This window comes from Syngnathus leptorhynchus, chromosome 1 (assembly GCF_054491065.1).
Source record: "Syngnathus leptorhynchus isolate UIUO chromosome 1, UIUO_Slep, whole genome shotgun sequence".
In the NCBI taxonomy this organism is placed as follows: Eukaryota; Metazoa; Chordata; class Actinopteri; order Syngnathiformes; family Syngnathidae; genus Syngnathus; species Syngnathus leptorhynchus.
This window is the reverse complement of record NC_141195.1, coordinates 8521115-8534650: the sequence shown is the minus strand read 5'-3', so window position 1 is coordinate 8534650 and position 13536 is coordinate 8521115. Positions and strand designations below refer to the sequence as shown.

General features: G+C 42.1%; 1 protein-coding gene and 1 long non-coding RNA gene across 3 annotated transcripts in view; one reads left to right on the top strand and one right to left on the bottom strand.

Annotated features, from left to right (window-relative positions):
• Positions 1–9508: 9508 nt before the first annotated feature.
• On the bottom strand, positions 9509–11363 carry LOC147061787 (uncharacterized). Its single transcript, XR_015065709.1, has 4 exons — positions 10978–11363; positions 10418–10486; positions 10294–10342; positions 9509–10079 (listed from the first exon to the last, which is right to left on the bottom strand). It is a non-coding gene; the product is annotated as an uncharacterized LOC147061787 (long non-coding RNA).
• Positions 11066–13536, top strand: part of tshz2 (teashirt zinc finger homeobox 2) — a 38356-nt gene continuing 35885 nt past the window's right edge. The window contains exon 1 of one of the 2 annotated variants that reach the window (XM_085908042.1): positions 11066–11615. In XM_085908042.1, the coding sequence (XP_085764168.1) occupies positions 11576–11615 (40 nt within the window). In that variant the 5' untranslated portion in view covers positions 11066–11575. Of the gene's footprint in view, positions 11977–13536 lie in introns of both variants that reach the window. The other variant, XM_085908033.1, reaches the window with a different exon arrangement.

Below are 13536 nucleotides of genomic sequence, written 5' to 3'. Positions count from 1 at the left end.
CATAAGGGGACTAAAGTAGCAGATTCAGCACAAAAAAAATGCTGTGGGGGCTACAGCGAAAAGGAGGGGGGGGGGGGGGGGGTGTATTGCGCCAACACAACAAATTAGAGAGAATGAAGAATGCTACTGCATGAATCCTGCCATTTTTATGGGCTGCGATGATTAATTTGTTTGTTCAAATTCTCAATTAAGCCCCACGGACCTGGCAGAATGAGAAGAAGACGAGCGCAGATGCGCCATGGTTTTTTGGTTGTCCAAGCTGCAACCAGGTCATGCAGCACTTCAGAAGACTGCTCCTTTCTGTGTCTTAAGGCTGAATAATAATATCTTAATGACCCAATTCAGATTTTGTTCCTCTTTTATGGTCCAGTTCATATAGTCGTATGTTGGTCTAAGTGGAAGAATTCAAATAGGGGAGCTTTTGTGTCTATAGTTCAGTCCTCTGGTCCGAATCAGCTACTGGCTTTTTCAGATAAAAAAAAAGAATTGCTACCCAAACCAACTAGTGTGATTCTTTATTCTTAAACCTTACAAAAACAAACCACACCGATAGAAAAATAAAGTACAGTGATTAAAACGGAAGACTGAAATGTAAAAATGAGATGTGAATGAGATATCTGCCAATATGACTGCAGTGTAAGAAGACAGAATGGATTTTCTATTCAGCTGATTGACGGCACAAACAAAGACAACTGCTGGAAAAAAAAAAACGCAAAGTGGAAGCTCATCTAATGTGATGGACTTTAGAAGTCCATATGTCATTAAATATAAAGTAAGCACGGTACGTTAGATACATACAGGGGCAGTGCTAGCGTAAATAGGACCCTGCAGGAGACCCATTATATTAGTTATTTGCATTTTATTGTATTGTGTTCATCTTATTTTATATCATTAACTTATTTGGCGGTTAAGAATGACAAAATGGCACGTTGAAATATCTCATGTAGTGTAAAGCTTGTCTGTATGCGTACATTTGTGTTTGAGTGTGTTTTATCATATCATGGCAACGGTTTTGACCTTTTAACAAATTACATTTATACTAAAATGTTTCGAAATTTGGAAGTCACGGAAAGAGATTGTGTTTGGAGCTTCCGCCTATCAGAAACCTTTCTTAAAGACTCAAAGGATTTTTTTGTTTTTGTGAAGCCAGCATGAGAACTTCTATGTGTGTATATGTTTGTATGGCCTTGAAAGCAAAACTGACAATGTGCCATTCAAATGTTGATTCACTAAATAGTCATAGAAATAAAGCAAAACAAAGTGGTGAAAACATTAAGACCTGCGGTGTAAATCCAGTCTTGGAAATTCACCTCAAAATGTACAGTGAGAGGATAAATGTAAATTGAAATATATTTTGCCACGCGCCTTGATAAATCACTTTGCCTTTTCCTTTCATTTGTTCAGGTCGCCTTGTCAAGGGTAATGCCCTTAAAATGTCAATTGTCAGTGTGAGCGTGCATTGCATTACACGTAAAGAACACGCTCACCCTCTACAGAAAGAAATAAAATATGGAGCTTGCACTTCTCGTTCCCCCCCGGAGGCCCTCTGCTCTTATTATTTGTCAGAGTGACAGATGTTTCTCACGTGTGTTGAACTTCTAGCGCCGCTTTGACCACCGGGGACCACAGGTACGTTCCGCGCCATCTCACAATGGAACCCTCCGCGGACCGACTCCCTTTGCTGAAAGGAGCGAGGACACGACATGAGAAGGTTGGCCAGCAGGTCTGTGAAGGTGATGTGAGAGGGATGTTCGGGACACAATGCTACCATGACTTTGCCACCCAACGTGTAACTCAATTTACTATTTTGGAAATAAAAATTCAAGCTCTCCTGCCTCCCAATGTCCATTTCACGTATCCTTCTGGACATTTGCAAAACAGGAAATAGATTTTGAGGTAGTTCTTGGTGTAAAAAGTTTGAGAACCACAGATCCAGATCAAATGTTGGTATACGTGTGTATGTGTTGAAAATATGAAGAGTAACTTTTCGACTTACTATCTTAATTGACTTTTTATGCTACTTTCCGTGAGACAGTTTTGATCTTGAAATCACTGTTTTCCATGCCAGCAGGTACTTTTAATAATACTGTCACCCACTGTTCTTTCTTTACCATTCCAAGGTGTCCTCTGTGCATCCATTCAGAGCAACAGCATCAACTAGAGCCAGCACTGTGAAGCAAAAAAAAAAAAAATGCTTATTAGTCAGTGTCCCATCGGAATAACACCATCACAGTCAGCCGGCATTGAGGAATAACTGTGGACCGTGCGGTGCTTATTCTGTCGGGCCTATGAAAAAAAAAACATGATGTATGGACGCACAATCATCATGGGAACACACTGTCTATGTAGGAATTGCTGATGAGCTTAGCATCAAATAATAGCATTGTGCTCTAGTTTTGCGTAATCCAATCTCAAGGAAAGCAAATGAATCACATTGGCATGAACTAAAATTCTCTGCATAAAACATGTTTGATCCACCTGAAGGGTACCTGATGGTCACAAATCAAGACCAAGAGACAAAATGGCCGCCCTTGGGATGGGTAAAACGGGTGAATTCTGATGCTTAACTCATATTTCTCAAATCAGAATGCAGTGTTTAGACAAATGGGGCCACATACAACATCTTACTGGAAGACAATTTTTGGGTTGACTTCCCCTTTGACCCCGCTGCTCTAAATATTTCCAGCTAGGCTAGCCACTGTAGCCACTTCTCAATATCAAGAATGTAAACGGGTTTTAAATTGAGGGAAAAAAGCGGATAAAAAAAAAGCAACTTTAACTACCAATGTTGGTGAATGGATTTATGTAATTGTGTATCAGCTAAATGCTACACAAGGCATAAGTGAATAATAGTTGAGTGTGAAATGTGACATAAAGTCGCACACTCTGCTGATTTAATTCATCATCTCAGTTTAACAGCCTTTAAGAGACTCTGTCATTAGCGAGTAAACCTTCTCAAAATAAATTCCAATCCCAATAAATCCACCTCTGAAGGAACCTGCGCCGTCGGAAAAGTGACAGCGAGTGACCTTGAGATTTATTTTTGTCGCGCCGCAAAACTGTCTCGCTCAGCAACGAGCGACGTCCCTGTCCAGATGGTTTTGTGTGGCGGCGTCTTGCTAATTGTCAGTGATGCCATCAAAGGGACATAGCGGACCTGACAAGTTAGCTGATGAGCAATAAGAGCAGCATGGGGGGTGGATTAGAGCCAAAAACATGTGACAGTTATTTTGTGAGGCCCACCTATGCTTTGAAGTCATTTAAATCACTGCCATTGACTTCTTTTGTTTGCTGTTCTTCTCCGATAACACACATTAACACAATTTACCATTCGTGCACAATCACATCATATTGATAGTTTCTTTATAACTTTATATGGTGTTTCCTTTGAGAATTATTTGCATCTTGATGCTTCTAGGCCGCTCACTTTACTTGAGAATTTGACTTTGTGAGTTCATTTTATTATATATCATGGAGCAATCGATCTAAATTTTCCTATTTGAAAAATGTATATTGCTGCAGGTGCATGTCATGTAAGTTTACAAATGAATAAGTGTTGTTAACCTCCAGTCAAAAGTTTTGTTTTTATTATTATGCTTATCCTTATAAATATTTCTGATATTTGCTAGAAATTGACAAATTCCACCACGTTTTGAGTTTCAAAGAGTGACGTTGAAGGAATTTCATCAATATAAAGGATTAAGGTCAACATGGCTAGACAACATTGTTGAAGTAAGACTATATGACATTGTTTATTAATTACGCCTCTGCAAAGTGTCTCGGGAGGAATGAAACACTGTGTTTTGAATCTTATCACCTGTCTAAGTGAAATTGAAAGTCAAATAGGCGGCAGCAGAGAAGACATGACGTGGCTCCCCGGTGAGTGTAAAACATGCACGACAAAACATATGACACGAGCGGGGAGACTGACACGTGCTCAAATCCATTACAGTCATCGCCTGGATAAAGGTCACATTGGGTGCTGTTCTAAATTGGACAGGACAGCTCGGCCATACAGCGAGTGTCAAGGGGGAGGATGACTGAAAGAAAATTCCTCGGATGATTTGGGACATGCACGCACTACCACTCAACGCACACACACATTAACGCACACTTGAGATTAGCGCCACACTTAAACATCCCATTAAAGGGAGTATGCAAACACAGCTTGAAATCAAAAAAGCAATGCAGAGAGTGACTTGGTCAAGTTATATAAGGTAATGGACTCTACTTGTAGTATGAGGTATATTGGATGTATCCATATCTTATTTTTTTTCAAATCTCTTATTCAAGTTAATATATCACATAATCTTTAGAGTAACTACTTTGTACGGATACGCACGGGCACTCCCACAAACACACATCTACACTAAGATCATTTTATTGTAAGTAAATGGCACGTGTCAACAGAATGCACGTGAATTACGTTCATGAGACAATTATTGCAACAGCCCTCCGCCCTACTTATTAATTTCAATTGAATGAGGGTAACCTAGGCGTTACGCCGCTGTCTGCAATTAATTTGTGTGAAGTGCTACTTCAGAGCAAAACATCTGAATTGTGTCACTTGAACCATGCAATGTAAATCCCACCAAGGTGGAACGGATATGAATGCGTGTAGCTCCCTGGAACATAAAAATGGACGCATCCAACATTGCCCAATGATTACACCTCGAAACTATGTTAAACCCTCTTGAGGAGACTTCAATCACTTCATACCGCTGGGGATTAATTGAGTGGAGGCATCGGTTTGAGGAAATACAATTATTTGGTTTTTTTCGATGAAACATTGAAATACAGATTGGGGGACAATAAAACTATGGGGCAAGGGCAGTTAGAGAATGAATAACCAACAATGTAAAACAAAAGAAAGGAAATGGGGCGGTGTGTTTCGGAAAGAACTGAAATAGCGATTTGTGTTTGTTGACTGGCAGGAGATCTTTCGGTAATGTTCTGAATAGATTTAGCTCAATTACATTGTGAAGTTGCCTTCTTTGTTGTTATTCTGAAGCTGGTTGAAAAATAGAAGGCGGACAGACAGACAGACAGACAGAGCGAGAGAGAGAGAGAGAGAGAGAGAGAGAGAGAGAGAGAGAGAGAGAGAGAGAGAGAGAGAGAGAGAGAAAGAGAAAGAGAGAAAGAGAGAAAGAGAGAGAGAGAGAGAGAGAGACAGGCAGACATACAGACAGAGTCTTTGTAATTTTATTTTTAGTTGATATTGCGTGTGCACAATAATTGCTGTTATATGGCAATTGCTATACCTTTGCCCAAACTTTTCAAAACAAAACATCAACAATATTTGCAGGTTTATTTGTGGCAAAATAAATACTAGACAAAGAAAACTCCAGAAGTCTCAGAAAAAAAGTAGCTAGCGCAGGAGCAAAGTCTTTGCTCTGAGATCCAAAGGGAAACGACTTGAAAGGAAAGAAGCAAATGACTGCGATGCCTCATTAGGTGGGTTTTATTTGACCGTAGCCAATTAGAGCGCATCTGTAATTTAAAACAGTCAACCTAAAAAAGACTCAACAAAGAGCACATTTCTCTCGTGGGAATGAACCCTTTTTCCCTTGTTTCATTCACAGTGGGGGTTTTTTCCCCCCCCTGATCCCACAGTGCTATTTTTCTTGATAAATATAAATAAAACTCTCACATGTGCATATCATAAGTCTCAAAGTTGACGGGTGCTGGGGGCTCTTGATATGTTTTTCACACTTGGTTTTGCTCAAGTTGCATACTTAACACTTAAATCAAGAGTAAAACAGTTCAGTGCATCACTAACAAAAATAAAATTCAATTATAATAAATGTATTGAAACAGTAGCGAATGGACATTATCCGTTTTGAGATGCTAGTGAATTAAAAAAAATGGAAGTAATAGAAATAAAAAAATAATCGTCTTGTCTCACATATCAACAGTCATTCAAGTGTAAAAAGAACAACACTGCCAATAAATATGAAAGTAGTTTGGTATCCAACATATGATACATTACAGGGAATCCTCTGTCATTGGATTCTTTCATATTTTGGGCCTAGCTGCATTTTTCCTCCTCTAGCCTTAGCATAGGTCAGTGATAGATTATATTCAACATATTGCGGCATGTTCTGACAAAAATGAAACAACAACAACAAAAACTAAGAATGGAATACAAGCTCCTAACTTCCTTGAAGGCTGCACTTTTTGCATTACATTTTACTAAAAGAAAAAAAAATCAACAAAATAAAGTAAAAGCACGAATCCTATGATGTTCACTGACCCGAGATCATCTTTAGAGTTCTTTAGAAGTTCTTTAGAGGGTCCGCCGTCCAAATAGATTTGGCATGGTGGCTTGAATGCTCACTTTTCCAAATATCCTGTGTGGATACGGTGAAAGTTCCGGAGGAAAAACCATACCGATGGCAGCATAAGGCTGGCGCATCCCAAATGTGAAGAAAATTGAAGAGGTCTGAACTCTTTGAAGACGCCTTAGTAACACCTGTACGGCTTATCCTGGTTGTTAAGCATTGGAATAAAATTGTGTGCAATATGCATCACCAAATGTTGGAATAATGAGCCATCTGCATGAGTGAGGTCCCTTCCTCAGAGATGCCAAGAACGACGCCATCTGCGAAGACGCTACCAGCTGTTTTCTTTCTTATTACGTGTTTATTAAAAGCTGAACTTGTCCTCTTCAGGAGGAGCGGAGGGGGCAGCTTGAGGGTAGGGGGGGGGCCTCCATTGCCACTGGAAAGAAAAAAAACACAAACACCCTTTCGCTACATAAAACAGAACAGAGGGAGCGCTAATTAAATAGTGCGTCTTTCTCTTCAGAGGCTAGCAGCAAATTAAGAGAATAAACATGAGATGAAGTGGCTGCAAAGCAACAAACGTGAAAATTCTTGTGAGTGACTCTAAACCGGCCTGACGGCAAATAAATAAATAAATAAATAAATAAATAAATAAATAAATAAATAAATAAGCCATGCCCCGGAGCCCCACCTTCACTAAGCCCTCTGGGGCTGTATTTTCAAAATACTACCCAAAAAGAAAAACCCTCAGTGGTGCTTTTACTCATCCTTCTTCTCGCATTGTTGTCAATTTTCAAAACCTATTAGGAAGCGATCGATCGACCGCAATTGAGCATTTATGCACAGCAGGCAACCCGCATCCCTCCCGTCAGGATCCCGTCCCGTCTGGCGTAATGGAGGCTGACACAAGTGCAGACCACCCTCTGCAGCTGTCAACAGATTTCAGGAGCTCAAAGGAAGACGCGTCAGGCAAACGTCCCGAGCCGAGTGATGGACACCGGGAAGGAGCGCTGGAAACGTCCATCAGCATGCGCTGCCATGTGCTCAAACAGACAGGTCGGGTCGGAATAGACGCTGACAAACCCAACGTGGACGCACTGTCCGGGCGCACTAAATACAATGCGGAGCGACAACTGACAGGCTGCTGCCATAACAGCATCCTTGGATCGCTCGAATCCCACACGCACTGTTCCCTCGACCCTAGGTCGGCAAAAACGGGCCAGCGCAAGCTGAGGATCTGAATGAGGGTCAAATTTGTCCGGAGTATGAGAAGAACCTCTCCAATGTGAAGCAGATATGTGCTTTTGGCCTTCTGCTCAATAACTATCTAAAAAAACGTTCATATTCCACTCCCTGTACATAATCTGTTCATGAAAGCGCTGCTGCCACCTACTGTAGTGGATGTGCAATTACACTTTAGTATCGTCCAGCTAAGAAAAAAAAAGCATGTTCCCTGAGGGAGAAGGACCGCCCTAACCTATGTGTTCAAGAGATGCACGTTTCTTTTTATCTCCTGAGTTACTGAGTAAACTGCACAACCTTTAAACAGGAAGTAAAGAGCGTTTCTCCACACACAGGAAGTTGCCCATTGTCGTCATGAGAAACGCATTGATTGAGAATGTTTGTTTCTCTTTGTTTAAGACAGTAGATACCCCTCTGCGGTGAGCATGTTCTCTGCTCACTTCAGTGCTCAATAAAACAAAACAAAAGGCCCTCCAATTTCGTTTCTGTACAAACAATTAGCTGCCATGGATTTGCAACCTTATTGGATCCAGTGGAACGTTTGAAATAAATCATTAAAGGCGCTGACAGGGCATTTATCTTCACTCGTGCTTTAATGCGCTATGCACAAAACTGTGTGTGTAAGTGTGCTTGTTCGTGTGTTATCTTGTGTGTGTGCGCGTGTGTGCATATGTGCGTGTGTTGCGTGTGTCAATCCTCCCGTGGAGCCATGTTCTCAAAGCTCTTCATTCTGAAATCAAGCATGAATAATTAAGCGTTTTCACAAGGCTGCTTTAACGATACATTACACGAGAGGAAATAGGTCAAGCAGCAACGTTAGTGCGATCGCTCGCATGTTTTTTTTTTTTCTTCTATTATTATTATTGGCTTCATGGCCAACAATAGATCAACAATACACGCTTCACAATGGCTGACGGCTTCACTCGCTTAAATGCAGATGTTATGAGAAAGGTTACGTGTAGGTCAGCGGGACATCCTGTCCTAGCTTCAATCTCCCTGACCTTTTTTTTGCTATGACTGGATTTGTTTCACTGGAAATTCATTTCAAATTTGTTTTTGCAGTGGTGTGGGAAGTGTGCTAAAATTATTGATCCTTGAGGTATTTAGACAAAAGTATGTTCCTTGTGAAATCATTTGAATGTTTTTTAAGTAGGACAATTTTGCACTACATAAAACCTCTTTGCAGTCCTGTTTTCAAGAATCTTTTGATATGTTTAATGCCTCGACTACCTGATGAGTTTTACATGGGTATTAAAAATGTTGGGGGAACCTCATCCTCACTCCTATTTTCACCTTGGAACGAGACGAAAGTATTAAATGAATGAATCTTAATCCTCTAGTATTCTTTCAAGGACGACATCTGGGAAAATCACAGACTGTTTAATCCAATGTTAGAAATTCATGTATGACAGGCAGTCTCTAATTGAAATTGAGAGTTTAATCCCTTTCAAAGTGAAACATCATCCAAAACGCTTGCTTGATTTTCACCGGTTACGCTCAGGGAGAGAAAACAAAATGCTGAAAACAAAGATCTATGTCAAACTCTGAAGATGTACAAAAACATGCTGCATGATTGACAAGCACATCAAAATGAAATGAGATAAGACCCGTCCGTGTACATAGGCTACAATGGATGATCATGTAAAAAAACACCCATGACACTTTTTTGCTTGTGGCTTCTTTTCTGGAATGCATTCAGCAAGCAAAGGGGGTCAGAGATGACCATATTCGTACAAAAAAAAAGCCACATCACATTTGAGTGCAAGCAAAGTGGATTGAGTTGACGTGACAGTCGCTGCTGTTGAAAGCAGTAAAAGCAGCTTTGTGCTACACGACGTGTTCTGTCCTCGGGGCTGAATGTAACAGATGACGGAGATCATTGGAACCCCCCCCCAACATCACTCAGAAATTGATGTTTTCCCCCTACTTTTATCCCCTTCATATATACACATACATACATACATATATCTATATCTAAATATCTCTATGTCTCTATATATGTATATATATATATATACATATATATACATATCTCCTGGCAAGATCAACCAGGTTGCCTCGAAGCCAGGATGGAAGCGGAACTAGAAATCTCCTTTCACGCTAACTTCCATTTGGTGAATCCTAATAGTTATTTGTTGTGATCATGCATCCAAGCAGGACATCAATCTACTGTCACCATCTGCACTGCTGCAAACACTCTGAATTTCATGGAACATGTCGAGATGTGGGCACCAGCACTAAATGTTGGGAGTGATAAGGTGTGTGTGTGTATTGTCTGTGTTGGGGTGGGGGACGGCGGTTGTTGCGTAAACACAAGGTGCTCGCAGCTGTCAGGCAGGTACGACTCAGGCATGATCTGAGGCGTGATTGATCGCGGGGGTTCAGGCGGAGTTCAGCGGAGGTCTCCGGTATCGGCTGCGGCGTGAGTGAGTGACAGACACAAAATAGGCTGATGGAATATTATCAGGAAGCCATTTGTAATGTGGGCCGAGCCTAGATCTCTGAGGACTGTTGTCTCGCTTGAATGAAGTCATCCATCACCTCGGCTTCAGACTGGATGAAGTCATGAGCAGATTTTGAGGGGAGACAGAGAGAGACACTTTCCAAATGTTCCCACACATGAAATTCAAACTTTGAGTAAAAGCACGCCAATTTGAACTGAGGATACTGAAACACGACTCCATTTGATTTGTCTTCCAAATAAGAATAGTTTCAAGTCAAAACTGATCTAAAAGTGACTCTATTAGAGAACAAGATGGCTTCTTACATTCATTCCAAAAGAAGGAGCAGCAACTTGAGGAGTCTTCGTTGAGATGCTGCAAAATAAAATTAAAAAAATCGTAATTATCCTTTATGTAGCCTCCATTGCTGTGAGAGCAACAGTCTGGTACCTTCAGCGAGCGGCTGAAGTAACAGCGGGCAGGCAGATGAGGTGCCACTGACCATGCAGGCTTTTGAAACTGCAGGACAGAGTGAGCGGGAAACTATGACAGTCGGGAAAGTAGATGTAACATTTAAGATGACAGAAGTAATGTTAGCTGGCTTCAATTACACGCCTTCAGCAATGGCCATCGATTGATGTTACTAAATAATATCATACTAATCAATCACCATTGCTCAAGCGTCGTCACATGCATACTTCCCCAAATCCTGCAGGCACAGCACCTTGTTCTAATAATATAGCACATTTTCAAGGATGAGAAGTCGCGGAGGGGCTGCAACTGTCTACATTAGGCAATATTGAGATATTTGCATTATATATAAAATATATATAAAATGCTAAAAAATTTAAAAAAAAGACAAAGTTTAGCATCCCTTCTTTGGTGGTGAGGTAAACACAAATAACCTTTGTGCAAATATATATATATATATCTCCCTGTAAAGACGTGCATGCCAGCAAGCGCCACGCAGCCTCTGTTCCTTTAATAAACTGCTGCTTATCTGTTCTCACAAATGTCTCGCTGCCATCATCGTCGTCGTCGTCAGGTCCGGCCCGGTGGAAGGAGGGAAACAGGGAGGGAGGGAGGAGTTTTCAATGTTCAGTTTCTCGCGTGGATCTCTGCGCGCTGACATCGCCTCTCTGCTCTGCCCGTATCCCCGGCACTCAGCAGTCCACGCTAGCGGTGCCAAAAGCCCTTTTTTTTGTTGTTTTTCTACATTTTTTTTTCTTGAGCTCCACCACGCGTTAAGAGTCGACGGAGGTGGAAGTGGACGCGCGCGCATACGCGGGGACCAGCGATCAGATGGACACGAGGAGGGGGGCGCTCCGTCCCGCGTAGAAGACGGAAGAAGCTCTGATTTTTTTTTTTTTAGAAAATATAGATTGATTGATTTGCGTTTTATTTTTGATCTGCTTTGCAACACAAAGCAAACTGGATTCTCTCCGGCAGCCAGCTTGCAAGCCACGAACGACGTAAAGAAAACAAAAAACAAAAAAGCGAAACCACGCACTCCAGGCGCGTGTGCGCTCTCTATGCGCGCGCACGAGAGTGGCCCCGCATTGTGGTTGCACCTGGGCACGCGCGCGCGAACGGCCACCCCGCGGCACCATGCCACGCAGGAAGCAGCAGGCGCCTCGAAGGGCTGCGGGTAAGAATACGTCTCATTCACTCCGGTTGTCTTCTTTTTATTAGGAACGTTGTTAGGCTTGTTTTGCCTTTGTTGCCATGGTCACCGCCTCACCTAGGCGCCTCCTCCCACCAGTCCTCCCTCCCGCTCAACAAACTTTTTGGGCTTGTTTTCATACAGGACCCTCTTATCCATACGACACATGCGCTGTATTTAGTTAAACTGATTTTTGATGCACTGTAACAAGTTTTTTTTATGTATGATAGGAACAGGGCATTTTATTGGGTACACCTGCGCAACATCCATATTCTGCGCTGCACTTAAGATCGTGGTCCGCGAATGAGCTGGAGTCTATCCCAGCTGATCTTGGGAGAGAGGCAAGGTGCACCAGCCAACTTCAAGTTGCGCTATCTATCTCTCTCTCTCTCTCTCTCTCTCTCTCTCTCTCTCTCTCTCTCTCTCTCTCTCTCTCTCTCTCTCTCTCTCTCTCTCTCTCTCTATCTATCTATCTATCTATCTATCTATCTATCTATCTATCTATCTATCTATCTATCTATCTATCTATCTATCTATCTATCTATCTATCTATCTGTCATCAACAATTCGTGTAACTTGTCTCCTTTCAATGATCCTCATCCTCTCGTTGTTAAAGAAATAAGTCATGCTTTCCTTGGCTGCATAATGTTGTGTGGAGCCGCTATATCCTGCGTGTGAACTCTCTGTGAACTCATCTTACGGCCAGACACATTTTTGGGGAGGGGCTCTATTGTATACATATATATATATATATATGTCTTAAATACTTCCAGTCTTTGGAGATGCTAAATTCGCCAAAGGGTGCAATCATCTGTGACCTTTGCCCCCTTGTCACCTAACCCCTATGGAGTGTTTTCAGAGGATGCCCTTTTTTTTCTCTGGCGTGTGAAGCTGTGAGAAGTTATCAGTCTTTATTATGGCTGCGGATGCTGGGAGCAGATGGCGATTGTTTCGCCGCCAATGATAGCGTTGCTTTTGCTACGTGAGGGAGATACTAAGATTTCACACACATGCCCACACACAGTCACACACACACACACACACACACACACACACACACACACACACACACACACACACACACACACACACACAGACACACACAAATATGGTCACCCTCTAAACGCACAGAATATTTTTTTTCCCCCCACATTTCAACCTCCAAAGTGGTCCTTCCCTAAAAAGCCCTTGCTTTCATTATTTAGAAGTGGGTTGGGGGAACTTTTTAGACGGTGCCTAAGTGATCCCTTTACACGCTCCCGAAATGTGTCGGGCCTGTGCGAGCGTACAAATAAGCCCTCCAGAAGAGTTTCTTCATTGTTGAGGTAATTGTCTTCTGGCTGACAGGCACATTCATCAGTGGCTTAATGGTCAATCAAAAGTTGGCAGGCAGAGTGTTTTCATTCTTTCCTATCCACTACATTAGGAATACTTCATCAAAATGTCGGCCCGCTAATGGCTGTGAAGAGTTCATGACTGACTGATCCCTTGTCTGCGAGCCCCCCTCCTCCTTCCTCCTCTCCCCAACCCCCTCTTCTTGAAAATTAACAGCTCTGCGCTTGTGAGATGTGGGCCCGCAGATAAACAAATTGTGCATTAATATTTCATCTTCAAGACCTGCGTCGGTGCCGCGAAGCGGTGGAATATTCCCGGCCCTCGTTGTCATTTTTCTCGTTTTTCCGTGCCCCTCCTCCTCGTCCTCCTCCACTATTCTTGAAGGCTCTTTGCAGCTGTAACTCATTTCACTTGATGACTTTACTGAGGTTACAGAGAGTGACGACAAATTGATTACCTGGCAGAGCAAGAATGGAGCGAGCGGAGACGGCGGCTGACAGTCATGTTATAATAATATGTTTAATGATGTGTGCAGCGGGAACAAGGGGAAAGGAGGATGGAAATAAGCGCA